The sequence below is a fragment of the Candida dubliniensis genome, chromosome 4, assembly GCF_000026945.1.
Source record: "Candida dubliniensis CD36 chromosome 4, complete sequence".
Taxonomy (NCBI): Eukaryota; Fungi; Ascomycota; class Pichiomycetes; order Serinales; family Debaryomycetaceae; genus Candida; species Candida dubliniensis.
The window spans coordinates 1410899-1433336 of record NC_012863.1 but is presented as its reverse complement, the minus strand read 5'-3'; the positions used below and the strand labels follow the sequence as shown (position 1 = coordinate 1433336).

Below are 22438 nucleotides of genomic sequence, written 5' to 3'. Positions count from 1 at the left end.
TTTGCAGAAATCGATGAATCGAAAAACCTGGAAAAAGCGGCCATTAATTTCGTTGCTGCAGAAAACCACAGATACCTTCAATCACCATAACGTACACTGACTGATGGAATGTAAGCAATTTATGATGAAAATTGCTATGCACTATTCTGTAATACAACACATCTTATCCCTTCTATGCAATTTGGTGTCAACTTCAATATGAATCGGTTCCTATTTTCAAAAGATATATATATATATATCAGCACTAATTATCTCTCTATATTGGATACTTGTTCCCATAGACAATAACTATCATGAAGGCTGCTGTTGTACCAATATCCATTAAGGATAATCATTTTACCGAAATCAAAGATATCCCAAAACCAGAAATCAAAGATGATGAAATTTTAATCAAAGCCAAAGCTTGTGCCATCAATCCAATTGATTGGAAACATATAGTTTACCAAATGAGTAAACCAGGTGATGTGGCTGGAAGTGATGTTAGTGGAATTGTTGAACAAGTTGGATCTGACGTTACAAATTTCAAAAAGGGAGATTTTGTAAGTTCATTTGTAATGGGGAATATGTCACCAATGAGTGGTGCATTTGCTGAATATGCTGCTGCATCCCCTCAAGCTACCATCAAATATGATCATGATTTGAATAACGCACCAACAATTAAACCTTCCACCATCGATTCTTTTGAAGGTGCTGCAAGCATTACCATGGGGTTGACAACTATTGCTCAATCATTTTCACATTCTTTGAATATTGCCAAACATAAAAGTCCAGGGGATTCTATATTGATTTGGAGTGGTGCCACTGCAACTGGTACTGTAGCAATCCAAATTGCCAAATTGGTTTATAATTTAAAGGTCATCACCACTGCGTCACCTAGGAATCATGAATATTTGAAAGGATTAGGAGCTGACTACACATTGGACTATAAGGATCCAAATATTGTTGAAAAGTTGAAACTGCTTGGACACATCAAATTTGGGTTGGATACAATTGCTTCTCCACAGACTTTTCAAAAACTCTATGATGCCACACAGGGTACTCCGGAAGTTTATTTGGATTCTTTATTAGGATTGGATGGCAGTTCCATCAAAACTGACCCAGCAAGAGAGGCTACTGTTCATTGGGGGCATACTATGGGTTATCTTTGCGTTCTTAAAGAGAAAGCTTTAGGATCAACCACATATGTTCAAACACCAGAGTTGTTAAATGATTATAATAATTGGTGGGAAAATGTTATGCCAACGATTATCAATAAAATAAAACACGCAAACTTGAAGATTTTGCCAAATGGATTAGAATCAGCTAATGAAGGGTTACAAATGTCAAAAGAAAATAAAGTCTCTGGTGAAAAGCTTGTTTTCAGAATTTGAGAACAGACATTTACTGTATGTTTGTTTTTATAAATAGTTTATATTTACTATGAGTGATACACATTGTTATGATTAAGTCCAATTGCCATATATGTAAGTTTAAAAGGTCAATTGTGAAACAGAAAGAAAAGATGGTGGGAAAGCGCCAACTCAAATGATTTCCTCCCTGAAGTGGGAAATAGTCTAGTTGCTTTCATTTTGATAGAGGTGCTAAAATCTCTTGGAAATCTCATCGGATATCATACATGGTAGCGCTTACTCTATACGACGAGACCTACTACTCCATATCGTGTTGGAAGTCAAACCATGCTCGCATAATCATCGTCAACGCGATACGGAAAAGGAAAAAAAAAAAAAGAACCAACACCAGATTTTTCATCACACAACATTTCTTGTACATCTCCAAAGACTTTACGAAATGAGTGAATCTTTACAATCAGTATTAATCATTGGAGGCTCTGGATTTTTGGGTCTTCATTTAATAGAACAATTTCATAGACATTGTCCTAATGTTGCAATCACAGTATTTGATGTACGTCCTTTACCTTCCAAATTATCGAAATATTTCACCTTTGATCCTTCTCAAATACAATTTTTCAAAGGAGACTTGACTTCAGATAAAGATGTTACTGATGCCATAAATCAATCTAAATGTGATGTGATTGTTCATTCAGCTTCACCTATGCATGGATTACCTCAAGAAGTTTATGAAAAAGTGAATGTTCAAGGAACAAAGAATTTACTTTCCGTTGCACAGAAATTACACGTCAAAGCTTTAGTTTATACATCATCAGCTGGTGTTATATTCAATGGACAAGATGTTATCAATGCTGATGAAACTTGGCCATACCCAGAAGTTCATATGGATGGTTATAATGAAACAAAGGCGGCAGCAGAAGAAGCCGTAATGAAAGCAAATGATGATGATCAATTACGTACGGTATGTTTACGTCCAGCAGGTATTTTTGGACCAGGCGATCGTCAATTGGTTCCTGGATTAAGAGCCAGTGCTAAATTAGGACAACTGAAATACCAATTGGGTGATAACAATAATTTGTTTGATTGGACATATGTTGGAAATGTCGCTGATGCCCATGTATTAGCGGCACAAAAGATTTTAGATAAATCTACAAGAGACGAAATTAGTGGTCAAACATTTTTCATAACTAACGATTCACCAACATACTTTTGGACATTGGCAAGAACTGTTTGGAAAAATGATGGTTATATTGATAAATATTACATCAAACTACCATACCCCGTAGCATTGACTTTGGGTTATATCAGTGAGTTTGTTGCCAAAAATATTTTGAAAAAAGAGCCAGGTATTACACCTTTCAGGGTCAAGGTTGTTTGCGCAATAAGGTATCATAATATTGCTAAAGCTAAAAGATTATTAGGGTATAAACCAGAAGTCGATTTGGAAACTGGTATCAACTACACTTTAGATTGGATGAATGAAGATTTGTAATTAGTCGAAGGGAGGTTTAAGGTTTAAGATTTTTTTGTTTTTTTTTTTGGCATTATGGATGTCTAAACATAAATATGTGTCATATCTAAAGCCTAAAATTGTGTATATGTCTAATACATAGCGAAAAGAGTTCCTGTGATAATAGCACAAAGTATAATTATCGGGCTATTGAAATAAGATGAAGTTAAGCACGCCGATCCATTTTCTGATTTTGCCGAAATCGAGTTGTTAGAAGTATTTGTATGGTTTTGAATTGCAAACGTTTCATCTTTATCGATAAGTAATTTAATTTTCTTCTTGAGGAATTGATCTTGTTTGACATGACTTTTCATTTCATCAACCTTGTTATGGACTTTACTTTTCAAACTAGCATCATACTTTTCGTCAGCTTCTAGCGCTTGAACAGCAGATTTGGAGTCTGGAGTTGATTTCTTCTTGTCAACAAACAACTCATCTGTCTTTTTAAAAGGTAATGCACAAGCGTTTATCTCACTTAATTGAGCACAATCTTGAAGTAAAACTGTCAAAAAGTTAGTCAGTGGATTACCGGGACACAAGTGATAACAATCTCGATCAATCAGTTGTAATGCACAACATTCGCATGCCAAATCGTCTGATTTGCATTGATCCAATTTGTGTAGCAACTCGTTACAACATGATGACAATTTGACTAAATCATTGGCTTGACATTGTGGATATTTGCGAGGATTAGGGTTCAGGTAAGTGCCAAATTCTGGATCAACAATTCGTGCTAGTACAACTGTTGAGTGGAGATAAAATAAAAGCCATATTAATATTGAGTGGTAACTGTGCTGATACATTGATAATGTAGTCTTCTGGATTTCTGATTTTGTATATTTTAATAGAGAAGAATAATTCCAAAACAAGATGAAAATCAGGAACCTCTAAGAAGTGTAGCAAGAATATTCAAGTTTTTCGTTATTCTAATGTTGCAAAAAAAAAAAATACAAACCCGATTTACTTTGATATTCATGTTATCAACAGGTGGTTTATTTGGTCTCCTTGTGGTCATATCAAAATATATCAATGAAACCCAATCATGATTGCTAGTCGGATAATATTAGAAAAGACAGTTCATGATCAGCTGTAAGCTTGACATCAGATTGATTTAGGAATATACTATGGATATCACTGATTTTGATCTGCTATTATATAGGAACAATTGTAATTATTCGACATTGTTTTAATTCAAGAAGTCCAACACTCAACTATGAAGAGCTGTTTCGAAATCAAGCACTTAAATCTGATTTACAATTTACCTCACAATACTCTTGTTCCCCTCTTTCCATCTAATCAACAAAGTGTGTATGACAATGCCGTTAAGGGTCTTTAAATAACCCTTGGTCTACACTTTGTGATCACTTGAATTTGGAGAAAATTGAAACGACAAAAAGAGAGAGAAAAAAAAAAAAAAAAGAAAGGTCGAGTTAAAAATAGAGATTATACAAAAAAAAAAAAAAAAAAAAAAAAAACATACACACATCAACGCCAACAATTGATTATCAACAACACCAAAGATATAATACACTAAACCAAAAAGGAATTAATTGTCATTAGTTATTTCAAAATATTCTTTTATAGTTTAATATTGACGAACGCCGATAAATAATAAATTCAAATATGTTCAGAAGTCCAAAGAGATCAAAACAAAAACAATCTCAACCCCAACAACAGCCACAACAACAATCTAGACTGCACCATCATCATGTCCCGAATCCTGCCCATTTATTTTCCCACCCTTCAAGTCATCGTCAACAGTCACCATACCCATCATCTGGACCGGGATCTCAGACCAATTCCGGATACTCCACCCCTCAAAGAAATGGAATGAGTCCGATTCAAACCAATGTGTCGAGAATGGCTGGTCCTAACTCTCCTGCCGGGAGCACCAATTCTGAACAGCAACGAAAATTAGCCACAGATAAGATTATTTCCGATTGCTATTCAAAAGTGATAATTGATGGAGGAAGAAAGGTTAATGATGTTTCTTATATAACACACATTGGTGTTATTGAGTATTCACATTACCCATCGGCCCCTCCACCTCCCAACACCAATTTCGGTACCGTCAAACATCGTATACTTGTTTTGTGCAAAAAGAATTCAGGGAGAATGCAACTACAAAAGGGGAAATATCAAGCCGATAAGAATCTCTACCAAATTGGGAGAACATGGGATTTATCGGAACTACAATATGTTAAAAAAGTTGGACCTGATGGATTAATTTTACAATTAAATAAAGTATATTATTGGAAATGTGATGAGGATGCCAACCGTGTTTGGAAATTTGCTCGTTACTTAACACAACATTACGGGATATTTATGGGGAAATACCCTGGACTTGAAGGGTTTTCGCTTGATGATTTCATGTTACCCACAATCCCGAAATCTCCAACAACTACTGTTCCTAGATCACCTTCGTTAAATGAGCCTAATCCTGATCCTCAATTGTTAAAGTCGCGTTCATTGAAAAGAAAGAATATGCCTAACCCGGTGTTACCACAACCTCCCACTGCATCGGCAGCAAAAACCCCACCAATACCTTCCAAGCCGGAAGAGTTATACAAAGATATGGACTTTACAGTTAATGGTGGGTTGCCTCAGAAACAAATGAAGGTGATACTGCGTGAATCGAGTGATAGAGGGTATGCTAGCAAACTTGACCCAGGCCGGTCTGTTCATGAACAACAACAGCCTCGAGGCAGTCATCTGCAACTGGGCTTTAACAGTCCAAGCCAGGACAACGGCAGTCATCAAGCACCTCCAGTTAAAAAACACAACCACCATCCATATTTCCAGAAGTCGCCAATGAATGGAACAGATTCTTCTAGTGTTGTTAGTAATGATTCTCACAGTTTTGTGTTTGCTTCAAATGATGATAAAAACCACTCCCGAGAAAGAGTGGATGATAGTTCCAGGTCTTCTAGACAGCAAGGATCCTTAGCAACTGTTGCCGAATCTAAAAAATCAAAGGGTCTGCAAACTAGTAGCTCTGTGGGTAAACAAGAAAGGGAATCTGTTGCTTCTCAGAAATCTGCCGAAGACGTTGTCAAGGAGTTTTCTGAAGCAATTCCTCCAAAAAGAAAAATGGCAGCCTCAGCAACGGTTCCTGATTTTGGTGTTGAAGAGATTACAGATGACAGTGAAGACGATCAACGACCTGCCCCTACATTTAGTATCCGTAGACGCCAGCAACAAATCAAAGCTCAAGAGAAGAAAGAAGCACAGACCGAGAAAGTTATACATGAACAACCACCACATCACAATGCAGAAGCAACAACTAATTTTACTGACAAATCAAGTCATTACGATGAGAAGACTTTTGCGTCCCAAAAGGGATTAGGAATTTATCCAGGTGGTTCCGGGTCGTTTATCGAGGAATCTACAAAGTTGGAAGGTCAGAACAGTGCTAGTTCGAATCTTCAAGACTTGCAAGATTTGTTATCGTCACATATTGATAGAGCCCAAGAAGATTCTTTTGATTTCAATGATGGGATTAACGAAAAGAGTGTTGATGACTTGAATGAGATTCCTGAGATTCGTGTGGCTAGCCCATCAAAGAATTTGAATGGTGACACACATAGTTTTGAAGGGGAACCCCTTGAGAAAGGTTTGAATATAGTTAGAAAGTCGGAAACACCAGAGAACGAGAAAGTTAACCCATCGCCAATTATTTCCAAAGACCAAAGAGATGTTGAAGTAGATACCCTAGTCAATGAGATTGGGTGGTCAGTCAAAGATACCACCGATACTTTAATGAAGAAATTAAGTAAGGAATTGAACAACAGTAAACAAGATATTGTATCGAAATTGGTTACCATCGATTTGACCAACAATTCAGGAACTGATATTGGATCTGCATTGAATGAAGTGGATAACATGACTCAGATTTTTCAAAAGATGGAAGTAAAATTGAAACTCGTACGAAACGAGCTACAATATTCTGCTGCTGCTTGAAAAGAAATGCATCTTTATTTTTTTTTACAAAGAGTAAACTATTATTGATTTTGTATAATATAGCTTCAATTAAATTATTACTATTTTTTAGTATTGCTTTTATCTAACACCTATACAACAAAGAAACAAAACAAACCTATTTAGTAATATGCTCCACGGCCAGTATAATTTAGCTTCTCTTCAGTCTGTTTTTTGCTTGGGTGTGGGTCATATGGTTTAATCTCCGAAATGGGAATAGGACAACCAGTTGGCCATTTGCTGTCAACAAATATATCCAGCCATTTTATTATGGTATCAAATTTCAAATTGTTGTTTTCTTTAGTGAACTTGAGATTTAATTTGATTAATTGATCAAAAAGATAATTCAAGTCATTTAGAATTAGTCTAGAAGATGATGAAGATTTTTCATTAAATGCTGACTTGTCAATCTGCAAACTTGAAACTGAATTCAAATTAGATAGTATCACCTCATTCTTTTTGTTGTTGAATTTCATTTTTACACTGCGTATTATATTTTTGCTGGACTTTGTAGATTCTGTAATAATAGCTTGTTTACTTTGTAAAGATAAGAGACTAAAATGAACCAAGCCTAGTGCATGCCCCAATTTGTCCTCCTTGTACATTTGCAAACTTTGAAATAATCCAGCATATCCATTGATATATTTTTCAATCACGTTCAAATACTTTATCCAATGTGAACAATCTAACATAAAGTCCTGTTCGTTTTTTTCTATACCATTAATCAAATTCTTTATCACCTTCAACTCTTGTAATATGTAGATGGCCACTTTCGATAAGGTGGAGTTGTTTTCTGTTTGTATTGTTTCCTCTTTAAATTGAAAGGAGTTTCTATTAATCCAAGAAAATTTGATCAAAATAACAATCTGAATTGATACTTGAGAAATTTTATGAATTATATTCAATAGGACATTGTTTATCTGAAGATGTGGAGGTTCTTGTTGAGTTTGTGGCAAATTCATGGCATATAAAATATAGGAAATGCCAGTTTTATAGTAAGACATGATATGCTTCCAGTTTTCATTAAATTGACTCACGTCATCCGTTTCCTCGTCAATAATTGCATTGGCCATTTCTGCAGCTTTTTTCAAATATGTTAAGGTTATTGCGATAAGGGTCATGTACAATTCATTTTGAGTCGACCAGGTGATCTTATTGTCGATGGTTGATCCCAATTTTGGTATTTTTCTTTGTTTTGAAAAGATAACATTTGTCCATGGTATACCTTCACATATCACAGAAGGGTTTCCAGTTCCGTTTTGGTCTATATAGTTTAGCAAACATTTTAAATACTCTTCTAAATGAATCAAATAGGAGGTGCTGTCAGTCACCGGTTGTTGAAGTTCAATGGCAGCTCGTGATGATAACAATTGTGAAGAAACTTTGGAGTTTTTAAATTTTATGGCCACTGGTGGTGTATTTGGTAAAACGATCATTGATAGTATATAATTATACAAGTGAAAATCAATTGGTGGACAAGGCTGTATCGTGATTAAAAATCTGTCCTCACTATTGAGCCCAAAACTAAACCGTTCCTTGATAAACAACAACAACAACAACAACAACAACAAAAAAAAAAAGGTTTTTCCATATACACTCAATTTTTACCAACGCATTCACAGATTCTGACCCTTTCGACTACCGATCTAGTGATCTTGATCTAACTACCCATCGCCACAATGTCGAACTTGAAAAGGTCTGATAACTCAAATGAAAAGTATGGTATTGTCATTGATTCAGGTTCGTCGGGATCCAGAATTCAAATATATAAATGGACTGATCAACAATTTGAATTGAAGTCTTCCAAAGATCAATCTGTATTACAATCACCTCCAAAGATTACGCAAGAAAAGGGATGGACAAAGAAAATCACTCCGGGGATTTCTACATATAATTCAAAAGACAAATCTGGTAGAATTTGGCAGGACCATTACTCAGAATTGTTAAAGTTTGCTGAAGATATCATTCCTTCAGATAAACAGCCAGACACTCCTGTATTTGTTTTGAGTACTGCTGGGATGAGATTGTTGCTGAAAAAGGATCAAAAATCAATTTTAAAAGAAACTTGTTCTGGTATCAAACAAAACACCAACTTTTATATCCCTACCGAAAATTGTGAGAATTTTGTTGAAATAATCGATGGGTCAACAGAAGGTATTTATGGGTGGCTTGGGCTAAATTATTTGATGAAACAATTTAACAATTATGATAGCTCGCAAGATAGTTTGCATGAATCTATTGGATTTATGGATATGGGAGGAGCATCTACCCAAATTGCATTCGTTCCATCATCTAAAGAAGAAGTCATAAAACATAAGGAGGATCTTTCTACAGTTACTTTGAGAAACATTAATGGGGAAACTCAAACTTGGGATTTGTTTGTCGCTACATGGTTAGGTTTTGGTGCTAATGAGGCACGTAAAAGATTTCTCAATCAATTGATTAATTTGGCGATTGTTAATGGAGAAAACTGGAATAATGAAATCAATGATCCATGCTTACCAAAGGGAGCTTCGATGAAATATGAACACGAAAAAAAACAGTATTTGGTTCAAGGAGTGGGGAATTATGAGATGTGTATCAAAACAATCTATCCATTGTTGATGAAGAATATGGTTTGTATTGATGAACCATGTCTTTTCAACGGTATTCATGGGCCCAAGTTTAATTTTGAAAAAGACAAATTCATTGGTATTTCTGAGTATTGGTATACTGCTAACGATATTTTTCAAAGTGGTGGTGAGTACAATTTTAAAGCATTTAATGCAAAGGTGAAGGAATACTGTGAAAGCAACTGGGATGACATCCTCAAAAATTCCAAACAGGGACAATACTCAAACTTAGATCCTGATAAATTTTTAAAGGATGCATGTTTCAAAGCAAGTTGGGTCATGAATATTTTGCACGAAGGGTTTGAGTTGCCTAGGATCGGTTTTGAAACAGAAAAGGAAGATCAGACAGAAGAAGACAAAAAAATCACTAATTCCCATGTTCCTTTTAAATCTGCTGATTCGGTGGAAGGAGAAGAGTTGTCATGGACTTTGGGTAAAATACTTTTATTTGCATCGTCTCAAATTGAACCAAAAGAAGGAGACGCCGATGCTAAGCAAATCGGTATATATCCAAGTGAAATCTCTGGTCGTAAATTTGTGCCAGGTGGGGGCCTGTTGTCTGGTGAGGGAGATTACTCAACTGATGATGAAGATGATGATTTTGGCAGTCAATTCAGTCATATACTATACTCCTTAATTTTTATTTTCTTGTTGTTATTCTTTTTGTTTCATTTTGGAAAATCTCATTTTGGAAGATGGTCCAACAAGTTAAGAAGATTTCAAATTCCAGTTGAAGTCAAAAGAGCAGTCAATACGATTGGATCCAAAATTCCCGGTGTTAGGCATTATTTTGAAAATATTGTGATGTTTCTGGACCTTCAAGACCAAAGTATAATTTTGGAGGAAGGAATATTTGATAACACGTCGAATAATACCAATTTCAAAACTTTACAGAATCAGCAACAGCCTGCATCTGCGAGCGTATTAAGGACAAGACTGGCAATAGGATTAAATGAAAATTCAGGTAATGATTACAAAGGCGGTTCTGGACAGTCGCTTACAAACTTGAGTCTGTACAATCCCAAGGGGAATAGCTACTACAATAAGTCTTTTTCGTCGCCAAAGAAGAACATTTATATATCTGCCAACAATAGCCGAGAGTCATTGGCCAGAGGTTCTAGTAATGCTTCTATTCCCAGGTCTAAAAGCTCATTAGATTAAATTTATAAATACATGTGTTGGATACATTTCAGTGTTTAGTTTTTTGTTTTCGTAGATAGTTTAAAGGAGTGGGGAAGAGGTAATATTCCATGTGAGTTTTCTTTATAGATTTTGGGTATTATTTTTTATTGTATTTCCGTAGTATTATTGCTGCGAAAAAAATAAAAACAATTGCACAGCTTTCAAGCGTAACAAAGATATGAAATCGGTATATCCTTGTCCTGGTAGAATATCTTATTCTAGTAAAGATTTTTTTATTAATATATGCAATTGATAGACTCAGAGTAAAGTAAACACTATCTATTACTATCTACCAACAATGAAGCCAAAATTCGTTACTATCAAGCTTATATCAATACTTTTTTTATACCCCCTTGATTGTTTTACTGCAATAGTACCATTCAGAGATTCTATTGAACTTGTGTTTACCCCCGAAGATATCAAAAAAAGCACAGACTATGCTTTGTGGAAAATTCCTGCTGTTAAAAAGAATTTTAAAACTACCGTTAAGCAAAAACTACTCAACAGATTACTAAATAAGGACCTTCAGGAAATCAATCCAAATCCATATGACGAAGAGTTATTTGAAGAAGAACAGGAAAAAGTGAAAGCAAATGAAATTTCAAACACTTTTCAGATAGTGGAACTTGACATCAAAAAACCGAATGGTGTTATGCGATCAGTTTTGAAAGGTCCATCATCGACAGAGAAGAATCAGGCAAAGTTGGTTGTTCAAAGTAACAGAAATACACTTCTAAAAAATAACTTCAAAGAAAGTAGGACAGGAAATGAAGTAAAGCATCAGTTTCAAGAACTTAGTAGTGAACATCTTGGGTATCTGCATCCTAGACGTGTCAAGAATATCAAACACGACTTTAACAAAATGCCTAGTGAAATACCCGATAATACAGCTGATTCAAATTCAGATAGCGAAGAAGATGATGATCACGATGGTTTACAAGATGGAAAGACAGTTGATCCATTTTATGACGATTAAGCAGGCAAGTCATGTGAATGTATTGAAATTTATTAGTCTTATTTACGATGACAAAGCAACATATCCACGGTTACTAAAGGGCTTCTTTCTTATGGTTTATAGTAGGAATGAACAGTATAAGATAAATATTCCATTGATATTGTGTAGGTTAGTATTTTTACTTCACTTCTGTCTGGATCAGTATAATTGCAATTGGAATTCTTTTACAATAAGGAATTGACCACATTATGAATCGCTTGGTGTTGTATGCAATTGGTTCGCAGTATAATGATATTTACACAGAAAATGCAAAGTATAATTTCTACCTTCAGGAGTTTATAATACAATAAATAGTTTATATAAGCTCCCTGATGACTATTCCTTGAATACCACTAACTATTTGTTTAATATATTATTGCCAAATTGTCCCTTGAAAGCTACATTCAGTTGAAAAGGAATACGCTGTTAGCCAATAACCACGACCTTATGTATTCTGTTTTTCTTCTCCTTCCCAAACAATATTTACGATCTCATCGCACAATACATTTTCTAAATATTATTTTTTTTTTTTTGATTTTTTCATTAGAGAATTTACTAATCACCGTAGTTTTCCATCACTAATTCAATACACAATAAGTATTATCAAATATGAGAGTGAAAAAGCCAACATCTAAAAGAACTACCACTCGTATGAGAGAAGGTATTAAGAAAAAAGCTGCAGCCAAAAGAAGAAAGGACAAGAAATTGGCAAAGAAAGACGTCACCTGGAAATCAAGAAAATCTAAGGATCCAGGTATTCCAGCTAGTTTTCCTTACAAGGATAAGATCATAACAGAATTAGAAGAAGGAAGAAGAATAGAGAAAGAAAGAAGAGAGCAATTAAAATTGCAAAAACAACAAGAAAAAGAAGAAGCTTTGGCAAGAGGGGAAATTGTTGAAGACGACGATGAAATGGATGAAGATGATCAAGAAGAAGGGGATGGAGCCAATGGATTGGCTGCATTATTGGAATCAGCTCAACAAGCTGCTAAAGAGTATGATGGCGATGACTATGAGGATAACGAAAATGAAGAGATGGCTGATTCCGAAGAGGATGTAGAATATGAAATTAGTGATATCGAAGATACCCAAGACGAAGAGTTTGGAGAATTAGAGAAATCCCGTAAGGCTTATGATAAAATTTTCAAAACAGTGGTGGATGAAGCTGACGTCATATTATATGTTTTAGATGCGAGAGATCCAGAGTCTACCAGATCAAGAAAAGTAGAACAAGCTGTATTGCAAAATCCAGGAAAGAGGTTGATTTTAGTTTTAAATAAAGTCGATTTAATTCCAACTCATGCTTTGAATCAATGGCTCAATTTCTTGAAATCATCTTTCCCTACAGTGCCTGTCAAGGCTGCACCAGGTGCCACTAATTCCACATCGTTTAACAAAAACTTGACAAACTCCATGACTTCAGATGCTTTATTAAAAGCATTGAAAAGTTATGCTAGTAAATCTAACTTGAAAAGATCAGTTATTGTGGGGGTTATTGGATATCCAAATGTAGGGAAATCATCAATAATAAATGCATTAACCAACAGACACGGAAATAATTCCAAAGCTTGTCCTGTCGGTAACCAAGCTGGTGTTACCACATCTTTAAGAGAAGTGAAGATTGACAACAAATTGAAAGTGTTGGATTCTCCAGGTATTGTGTTCCCTGATGAACTTGTGAATGCCAAAAAACAATCAAGAACACAGCAATTAGCTAAATTGGCGTTGTTATCAGCAATCCCACCAAAACAAATAGTTGACCCTATTCCAGCTATTACAATGTTGTTGAAAAAAATGTCCAAAGACACTGAGATGGCCGATGGATTGAAAAGTTTCTATCAGTTGCCACCCTTACCATCGAATGACTTGAATGAATTTGTCAAACATTTCTTAATTCATATTGCCAGAAGCAAAGGAAGATTGGGTAGAGGTGGTGTTCCAAACTTAGAGTCGGCTGCCATGTCTGTTTTGAATGATTGGAGAGATGGCAGAATAATCGGTTGGACGTTACCAAAAGCATCTAAGAGTGCTGCTGGTGTTTCCTCGGAAGAAGTCAATTTGGATGCTCCTAAGAGTTCATTAAGAGGTGAAAAGGAGCCACCTAAAGTTGAACAAACTACTATTGTTTCTACTTGGGCCAAAGAATTTGATTTGGACGGTCTCCTAGGTGATAATTTTGGTCTTGAATAAACGAGCCAACAAAAGTATGTATATTAGTTAAATAAATGAATTAAAAAAAAAAAAATAAAAATAAAGAAACCGTAAAAGGGTCTCATGCATTCTATTTCTTGATAGAGGACTCAATTTTATCTGTTAATTTAGGAATGCTGGATAATTTGTTGGCAATACTAAGATTCTGCACCAATAACTCTTCGTGATTACGTAGCAATTCATTTATCGGTTCTTTCAAGTTGGACATTTGTTGTGTGAGGACCAGGTATGGGTCACTTGTATTATTCTTTATGCTACTATTTTCAGTTGATTGGGACATATGAAAGTGTTGGATGTGTGTTTGTTGTTTTGTTGGTTGGTGTATAATTGTATAAACATAGGGCGTATAATCTTCAGTATTTTTTTAAGAACCATCTTTGCAACAGCAAAGTTTGTATTAGAATAATACGCGCAGAATATCTGTAGCTTTCAAAATTATTATGTTTACCTTTTTTTTTTTTTTTTTTTTTTTTTTTCAATCATTAAAAAACAGAAAGACGTTTCTATTTCATTTCAAACATGACAATCATTCCATTAGAAGATGAGGATGATGACGACTGGGTCTTAGAGGATGACGATGATCTTGAATTTCAGGCCATTTTACAAGGTAACTCTTCAAAAGGTCCACCACAAAGAACATTAGAAGGATCAGTGGCTGCAGTATCAACGCGTCCACAGAAAGACAAGTACGAAACTATACCTGTTCCTGTAAAAATAAATTCTCCTACTCACCATGCTATGGATTTTGAGAACTTGAAGACCTACATCTATCCTACAAATTTTGAAATCCGTGATTACCAGTACAATATAGTTGAACGCGCCTTTTATGACAACTTGTTAGTTGCATTGCCTACAGGTCTAGGTAAAACATTCATAGCTTCAACAGTGATGTTGAACTTTCTACGATGGTTCCCAATCTCGAAAATTATATTTATGGCACCAACTAGACCATTGGTTGCTCAACAAATTAAAGCGTGTTGTTCAATTGCAGGTATCCCCAGTTCTAAAGTAGCAATATTGTTAGACAAAACACGTCGAAATCGAGCAGAGATTTGGAATTCTCGTCAGGTATTTTTCACGACTCCCCAAGTTGTTGAAAACGATCTAGCTTCTGGGGTTGTCAATCCTAAGTCAATAGCATTATTGGTAATAGATGAAGCACATAGGGCAAAGGGAAACTATTCATATAATAATGTTGTCAAGTTTATTAATAGATTTAGTGACTCATACCGAATACTAGCATTGACTGCAACTCCTGCTTCAGATGTGGAGGGAGTTCAACAAATAATTGACAATTTGAATATCTCCAAAGTTGAAGTTAGAACAGAACAAAGCATTGATATAGTAAGACATATGAAGAAGAAAGTTGTTGAAAGAAAGACGTGTTACCCGTCAACTGAAATAAAGGAATGTATTGATTTATTAGCAGAGGGGATAACTCCAGTGCTACAAACTGCAAATGAAAGAGGACTATTGGACCTTACCGATGCTACTAGGATCAATTTTTTGCAATGTATGGAAATTTCCAGAAAGATTATTGCTAATCCAACAATTCCTGAAGGTTTGAAATGGAGCAACTATTTTATTTTGCAGCTATTAGGTATGGTTGGTCAGTGTTACAGAAGGTTAAATATTTATGGTATCAGGTCATTTCAAAGTTATTTCAATGAAAAATTCTTGGAGTTTAAAACAAAGTGGAACGCAAAGAAGTCAACTAATAAGCTTAATGCAGATTTTTATTTTAGTGATCCGATAACCACATTAATGGAGCGAACCGAGGAATTACTGAAATCATTAACATATGGGCACCCAAAAATAGAGGCGTTAATGGAAGAGCTAGACGATTTTTTTAAAAACCATGAAACTGCAGGTTCGAAAGTTATTATTTTCACTGAATTCCGTGAATCCGCTTTGGAAATTGTCCAATGTATTGAAAAGGCGGGCGATAATAGAAAACCACATATTTTCATCGGTCAATCTAAAGAAAGGGAGAAATTCGATGTTGAGAATTTTGGTAAGAAGAAGCAGAAAGGTCAAACAAAAAAGAAAAAGGATGAACGGCCATCCACAAGATCGAGTTCAGAAAATGCCCAATTGACTGGGATGTCGCAAAAATTGCAAAAGGAAATTATCAAAAAATTTAAACAAGGTGTCTTTAATATCCTTGTTGCAACTTCTATTGGTGAAGAAGGGTTGGATATTGGAGAGGTAGACTTGATTATATGCTATGATTCCACCTCGTCTCCTATCAAGAATATTCAAAGAATGGGTAGAACTGGGCGTAAACGTGATGGGAAAGTCCTAATGTTATTCTCAAGCAACGAGGAATCTAAATTTGACAAAGCAATGGGTGGGTATGAATATATTCAACAGCATATCATGAAAGGTGATCTCATACAACTTCGTCCTCAACATCGAATGATTCCTGATGAATATAAACCGGAAGTTGTAAAACAGTTTATTCAAATCCCAGACGAGAACATTGAATTGAAAGCAGAAGATGATGAAGATGAAATTATAAGAATAGCTACCCTGTATATGTTAGGCAGTAAAGGTAAGAAGGGGAAAAAGGCTAAGAATAATAGTACCAAGAAACCAGTCAAGACTTTTTTTATGCCTGATAATGTTGAAACAGGGTTTAAAAGTGCTGCCAGTATGGTTCGTAAAGTAGGTGATAATAAATCCTTGGCAGAAAGAAACAAAGAAAAAACGTTTCTTGATAAACTTGTTGATTCCGACAGTGACAGTGATAACGAGGTAGATAAGGAGAATGGCAATGTTGTACAAGAAATCGAAGGATCCAGAAATGAAGGGCCAATTTTCACTGAGGTGGAAAATATTAACCAACTGGTTGGAAGTAATACCAAAAGTATCAATAATGATGTTGAAGCTGAAACAAGTGATAGGTCAAATCTCGATCATACCTCCGACAACTCAAATTTTGTTGCAAAGATGCCAGAACCAGAAGTCATTGAAAATTCAGAGAGTGAAGAGGAACTGGTTTCGAAGATAGCAAATAATACGCCAGCCACTTCAGTAGATCTTAGCAACGGTCGAGAGGAGACGAGCTACAAAGTGGATCTGGTTCTTATTGACTTGATTGAAGATGATTTTACATTCAGTAGTGAAACTGAAGAGGATAAAGTTGAAGTTATTGATGTCGTTTCTCCAGAGGTTTGTGAATTGTCTGAGAAATCAACAAAACAATTGATAAGAAAAAGTTTGGGTTTGAAAAGGAAAGTCAATAAAACACCAGTTCCTGAAACCAGTTCAATTAGTGACACATCTTCTGCTTCCAAGAAATCTCCTAATGAAGAAACAAGAAAAGTGGTTCAGGATTCATTTACAACAAACAAGAGGTCACTAGGTGTAAAAAGACCCCGCCCAACAAGTATTATTGATCAATTAAAAAGGCAAAAAATCAAGTCACAAGTTATAGTCTCAAGAGAAACTCAGAGTATCATAGAGCATGAAATTCGGACACAAAATTCACTTCCTAGTCCAAGAAATACGCTGGATGAAATTAGTGAAATCGACACCATAATAGATTTAGATGACGATGACAAGGTTATTACTCATGATAAGCTCCAAACCACCACATCAAAAGTGGATTCAATATATGAGTTTTCCAATAAAGACGATGACGGGTTCCTTACAAACCTGCAAACTCGTGAGCTTTATAAAAACTACTATATGGCTATTGACTCAAATGACCATATCCCTTTCTATGATCCAGTTGAGGGTTTCTCGAAAAATAAGGACACTGACAAATTCACGATAGGTAGAACAGGCCCGATTCCACATAGTCAGGCGGCACAAAGACTTTTCCAAGCATGTAATGCTGAATTCGACAGACAGCTTACAGTAGAAAGAAAAGATGATTCGGAACAGGGTTTTGCATTCATAGTAAAAAAGTAAATATATGTAAAACCAAACAATAAATACGCATAATACACGAAAATAGTAGTAGTGTGAGCACCAATGTTACTGGTGATTATAATTTCTTTGCGACTATAAATTGCCAACGCTTTAACCAAAAGAAAAAAAAAATTTTTATTTATTTTCATTTTGGTCTTTTTCCTTTTTCTTCTTTTCCCTTCTTTGTCTTTATGCAGGGGCATTACGTGTATCAGTGAGGATTCGTCCGAGATCATGTTTTTGCTGGTTGAAAACTTAAACCTGACAACTTCTTGAATGCTATAGTACTTTACTTGTGTGTTCAAGAGAATTTTTGGAACCATTTTTTTTTCAAAGTCATTAAGCATGTGTGAAGTGTTAAGTCACGAATACTGCTTTGAAAAGTGCTTTATTCCCAGGAATACTGAGATGATTGGAAAAGTGTTTGGTGTTCCTTCGTACACTTCTTTGAAGGTATTTGAGAGAAGCCAATTATGCATTTCTTCCATCAGTATCTGTTTGTTTGTTTGATTAGCTTCCATTTTTAAGTTATTGAGTAGTGAGGTCATTACCTATTGATTTAAAATAGAGGCTCGTCCAACAACGACAGTATCAGCAAGTTTGTGCTTTATTTTGTATTTAGTTGTTACGCCTTGTGCCTCGCTCGGTTCGATTTTTTGTTTACTAGTTGAGTCTTGAGCTGGATACTTTGAGTTATTACTAAAGTAATAGGCAATAGTAAACCCGTAAAAGATTTTCTTTGAGTGCGATAACACCAAGGTTTCTTTAAGGATTCTGGATGGTGGTATTGTAATTATAAATCTTTACATTAACGTAAGTTGGTTCTCTATTTCGGAACCTCATTCGCATTTAGTGATGTTCATCTTTGAAAAAATTTGTGAATAGCAAATACAGAGAAAAAAAAAGTTCCCTACAAAATCAAAAAAAAAAGGTTTTCCCTTACTGCAATTCTAGTAAAGATGTTCAAAAAATTCACTAGGGAAGACGTTCATTCACGTTCTAACATTAAATCATCAGTTCAGAGAGGACTTAAATCTAAATTTGTGGGTGTATACCCAGATATAGAGCAAGGTATAGATAACCTCATACCTAAAAAGTCCCAGGTGGTGGTTGTCAAATGTGAAGACAAGATCCAATTGTATGCCGTTGAACAGAATGACGAGCAAGACATTGTTATGTTCCAGCATTTTAGCGATGATTTGGTACCAACTTTGAAAACTGTTCATAAATATCCAGATTGTTTCCCTCGAGTTCAAGTTGATCGTGGTGCAATTAAATTTGTTTTAGGAGGAGCTAATATAATGTGCCCAGGGTTAACTAGTCCAGGTGCTAAGTTACCAGAACAGAACTTGGAAAAAGACACAATTGTTACTGTTTATGCCGAAGGTAAAGAAAACGCATTGGCTGTTGGGAAATTGTTGATGAGCACAGATGAAATCAAAAGTAAAAACAAAGGTATTGGTATAGAATTATTACATTACCTAGGTGATGGATTATGGAATTATCAAGAATAAATGGCTATATCGATGCATCTATAGAAATATAAACTTTTTGGTCATGCAGTAATGAATAACTATCTAATGTGCTTAAATAGTTTGCTAGCTCGTGTTTTTCGGCAAACGTCGAGTTTTCATTGGTGTAGTAGTATGCAGAAAACTTGAGGATGGACAAATCGTCCATCCATTGGGATACTAATCCTTTGAATTGAAGAATAGAAGTATTTTTTGTGAACTTTTTGGAAATCTCTTTAGAATCGGGAAATACTATAGTTAGAGGCATCCAGTCCTTTAATGTGTAAACGTGAGACAGCCTGGTTTCCAGTGGTTTATTATATTTTGAAAGCAAATATGACCATTGCCGTTCATTATCTATATGGTATTTTCCTTGCTCCACTTTCGAGATGAAGTAGAGCTCGGAATTCTCAATCTCTTCATTTGTTAAAAAGCTACCGTTCAATTTCCACAAGTGTTCTGGGGAACATTTAATGCGGCCAATTAACTGCATCGTCATATCATCCACAGACATTTCTTGAAACAATGGGTTGTGATTAATTCTTAGTTCTTTTAGGCCCGGTAAATGTATGGAAATTTCATCAATATCAGACCAATCCTTTATCATATTTGCTCTCAAGTCCAAAGATATTAAGTTGGGAAAAGTACCATTAATGATTTGTAATGATAGATAATTATATGACAAGTTCAAAGCTGATACAAGTGGTAGAGTGGGCATGTACTTTAGTTTATTATAAGATAAATCTAAAATTGATAATGATTGATTGAGACACATACTTTCAATATCCTTATTTGAATAATTATTCCCTGAAATGTAAAGCTCTTTCAAGTTGGGAAACTTCTTGATCAACTTCTCTACCATCAGTATTGGCATCATTGTTGAAGATAACTTTAGCAGAACTATACCATTATGAACTTTTTGATCCTGCGAAAACTCACTAAATCTGTTTCCATTAATGTTAAGACTAGTCAAATTTGGAATATGGTCAACTATTTTGGATATTTCATTTACATCGGTAAATAAGTTGCAACTTAGTTCCAAGTTTTTTAAATTGACAAGCTCATTAAACAATTGCTTGTCTTCATTATCACGGTAAGCAATACTAATCAAACAATAGTCCAATGTTAGTGAGTTCAAATTTCTCAAGTTGGAATGAAATTTGTTTAACTTATCCCATCCTAGTTCTTCCACTGTTTTGGTTCCAAACTGAATATTTTTGGTCTTGTATTCAGTATCCAAATAATTTTCGTGCATAACCTGAACAAAAGACTTTTGATTATGATTTAAAGATCGATTAGATGACTTTATGAATGTGCCCGATCCAGAAACCTTCGGAGTAAAGTACAGTATATCATTCAAATCACCATTATTCTTGCCTCGACGAGGATCGTCCCATTCAATCCCTAATGCGATAGTGTTTGCTCCCCAGACAGGTAAGCTACCAATGTACCTAATGGTACCCAAATAGTTGTCAATTGTTGAAATTCTATCGTTGATGGAATACTTATCGGTCATTGAAAGGTTGATTGAATGCAGTTATGGTTGACAAATAAATAACACAAGTCTACATTTATTTGGTAGTGCGACAATTTCAAAACATGAGCCCCAAGAAAAAATTACTTGATACCGTCTGTATAAAACAAATACAAGCTTTAACTTGTCATGCTTTGTCGTGTGGACAATTTTATTATTACATGTAATATTTGATTAGAAAGATTAGAGAATTGAAATATGGTTAGGTAAATGGTTCATTTTACAAAATTTTGCGGGTTTCTATTATTGGTATGTGTTCCCTAACAATCATACATGATTTTCACCAAAAATTTACAAAAAAAGTGTTGCAAAATATTCTCTCTTTTCCTTAGAAGGAGAATAATTTCATCATTCAGCCATGGCACCAGCTAAAAAGAGTCCACTTAGTACAGAGAAAGCCTTAGCATCAGTACAATTGTATATGCAACAGCAATACCGACCATATTCAATAAGCGATATCCAATTAAACATGCACAATGTTTTGACTAAACTGAAGTTGATAGCAGTATTAGACACCTTAGTTGATAATCAACAGTTGGTTTGCAAAACAATCGGAAAGACATCATATTATGTATACACAAAGCAAGAGTGTGTTTTGGATAGCAAACCCAAGAGTGAAACAAGTGAATGTTTGAACATAAAAATTAAAGACTTGAAACAAGAAATCTGTCATTTGAAGTCAAGTAAGTAACAACAGAATTGCTCACCTACATGACTTTACTAACGCAAGATTCAGAATTACAAGAAATTGTTTCTACTCCTACAAATGAAGAGTTGGACAATTTAATAAAAGTACATACAAAGGAGATAGAAAAACTAAGTTTGGAGTTGGAACACTCGGCAAGCAATTTTTCGGTAACTGACGATCCAAATGCATTAAAGAAGTACGTGCTTCAACTAACTAAAGCAAAAAAGGACCGAATCGCCATGGTATGTTAATCCTTGAAATCCAGATGATTTCCACGATAGAATCAAAACTACTAACACGATCAACTAATCTGCTTATTCTGACTTTAGTTTAATAACATTGTTTCGACAATAAAAGAAATTACCGGACAAACAGACATCTTGGTATGTTGAAAATAGCCCAGGAAGGAGGCTGAAAAAGCGCTGTTTAGAAGAAGAGAACTAGTTACTAACATCTCTGTTGAAGGATGCCTGCGGTATTGATGAAGACGAGATGAAAAAGTTCATTTAAACCATTGCCAAACATAGTTACAATTACGAATAACCAAATCTTTGGTGTGATTGATGAGCTGTTCTCTTTTAGTTATTGTTGTGTCTTTTATAAATAAGCTCTACTGCAGTGTCCGCCGCTTATGGATTAAAGCAAAGTGTATTACGTATCAGTTTTCATTTTCCGCCGCCACATTTTTCTCTCTGTTTTTTTTTTTTTTTTTTTTTTTTTTTTCGCCCCCACCATGCCTAGAAATACAAATCTGGTGAGATCTTAAGTTTTTCTCGAGTCCAATTTTTTTTTTCATTGTTTTGTTTTGCTTTGCTTTGCTTTGTTTTGATTTTTTTTTTCCGTTTGCTTCTTATTTTTAGACTAAATTGCTTTCATATTTTTACAGTGTTTATAGTTGAAAAATCATAACCTTATTCCTTTTTAGAGAATTGCCCCCTCCCCCCCTAGAGA

At 35.0% G+C, this 22438-nt stretch overlaps 12 protein-coding genes across 12 annotated transcripts; 9 read left to right on the top strand and 3 right to left on the bottom strand. All coding sequences in view use genetic code 12, as the record gives it.

Moving 5' to 3' along the window:
• Nucleotides 1-293: 293 nt before the first annotated feature.
• On the top strand, nt 294-1370 carry CD36_45800 (conserved hypothetical protein; the record flags this gene model as incomplete). The annotated part of the gene is made up of 1 exon (XM_002420178.1): nt 294-1370. One exon carries the CDS (start codon nt 294-296, stop codon nt 1368-1370), a length of 1077 nt encoding a protein of 358 aa, XP_002420223.1.
• Nucleotides 1371-1788: 418 nt separating this feature from the next.
• On the top strand, nt 1789-2841 carry ERG26 (C-3 sterol dehydrogenase, putative; the record flags this gene model as incomplete). The annotated part of the gene is made up of 1 exon (XM_002420177.1): nt 1789-2841. The coding sequence occupies one exon, from the start codon at nt 1789-1791 to the stop codon at nt 2839-2841; it is 1053 nt and encodes a 350-aa protein (XP_002420222.1).
• Nucleotides 2842-2951: 110 nt separating this feature from the next.
• CD36_45780 (conserved hypothetical protein) lies at nt 2952-3662 on the bottom strand (the record flags this gene model as incomplete). Its single annotated transcript, XM_002420176.1, has 1 exon — nt 2952-3662. One exon carries the CDS (start codon nt 3660-3662, stop codon nt 2952-2954), a length of 711 nt encoding a protein of 236 aa, XP_002420221.1.
• Nucleotides 3663-4482: 820 nt separating this feature from the next.
• CD36_45770 (subunit of the exocyst complex, putative) lies at nt 4483-6819 on the top strand (the record flags this gene model as incomplete). Its single annotated transcript, XM_002420175.1, has 1 exon — nt 4483-6819. One exon carries the CDS (start codon nt 4483-4485, stop codon nt 6817-6819), a length of 2337 nt encoding a protein of 778 aa, XP_002420220.1.
• Nucleotides 6820-6959: 140 nt separating this feature from the next.
• On the bottom strand, nt 6960-8273 carry CD36_45760 (conserved hypothetical protein; the record flags this gene model as incomplete). Its single annotated transcript, XM_002420174.1, has 1 exon — nt 6960-8273. The coding sequence occupies one exon, from the start codon at nt 8271-8273 to the stop codon at nt 6960-6962; it is 1314 nt and encodes a 437-aa protein (XP_002420219.1).
• Nucleotides 8274-8516: 243 nt separating this feature from the next.
• On the top strand, nt 8517-10610 carry CD36_45750 (Golgi ATP-diphosphatase, putative; the record flags this gene model as incomplete). The annotated part of the gene is made up of 1 exon (XM_002420173.1): nt 8517-10610. The coding sequence occupies one exon, from the start codon at nt 8517-8519 to the stop codon at nt 10608-10610; it is 2094 nt and encodes a 697-aa protein (XP_002420218.1).
• A 319-nt stretch (nt 10611-10929) lies between these two features.
• On the top strand, nt 10930-11607 carry CD36_45740 (conserved hypothetical protein; the record flags this gene model as incomplete). The annotated part of the gene is made up of 1 exon (XM_002420172.1): nt 10930-11607. One exon carries the CDS (start codon nt 10930-10932, stop codon nt 11605-11607), a length of 678 nt encoding a protein of 225 aa, XP_002420217.1.
• Nucleotides 11608-12234: 627 nt separating this feature from the next.
• On the top strand, nt 12235-13815 carry CD36_45730 (nuclear GTPase, putative; the record flags this gene model as incomplete). Its single annotated transcript, XM_002420171.1, has 1 exon — nt 12235-13815. One exon carries the CDS (start codon nt 12235-12237, stop codon nt 13813-13815), a length of 1581 nt encoding a protein of 526 aa, XP_002420216.1.
• A 540-nt stretch (nt 13816-14355) lies between these two features.
• Nucleotides 14356-17754, top strand: CD36_45720 (ATP-dependent RNA helicase, helicase; the record flags this gene model as incomplete). The annotated part of the gene is made up of 1 exon (XM_002420170.1): nt 14356-17754. One exon carries the CDS (start codon nt 14356-14358, stop codon nt 17752-17754), a length of 3399 nt encoding a protein of 1132 aa, XP_002420215.1.
• Nucleotides 17755-18713: 959 nt separating this feature from the next.
• Nucleotides 18714-19268, top strand: CD36_45710 (translation machinery-associated protein, putative; the record flags this gene model as incomplete). Its single annotated transcript, XM_002420169.1, has 1 exon — nt 18714-19268. One exon carries the CDS (start codon nt 18714-18716, stop codon nt 19266-19268), a length of 555 nt encoding a protein of 184 aa, XP_002420214.1.
• Nucleotides 19269-19272: 4 nt separating this feature from the next.
• On the bottom strand, nt 19273-20781 carry CD36_45700 (alpha-tubulin assembly protein, putative; the record flags this gene model as incomplete). The annotated part of the gene is made up of 1 exon (XM_002420168.1): nt 19273-20781. The coding sequence occupies one exon, from the start codon at nt 20779-20781 to the stop codon at nt 19273-19275; it is 1509 nt and encodes a 502-aa protein (XP_002420213.1).
• Nucleotides 20782-21157: 376 nt separating this feature from the next.
• Nucleotides 21158-21997, top strand: CD36_45690 (meiosis-specific protein, putative; the record flags this gene model as incomplete). The annotated part of the gene is made up of 4 exons (XM_002420167.1): nt 21158-21482; nt 21536-21729; nt 21817-21870; nt 21953-21997. The coding sequence occupies 4 exons, from the start codon at nt 21158-21160 to the stop codon at nt 21995-21997; spliced, it is 618 nt and encodes a 205-aa protein (XP_002420212.1).
• Between the last annotated feature and the right edge of the window lie 441 nt (nt 21998-22438).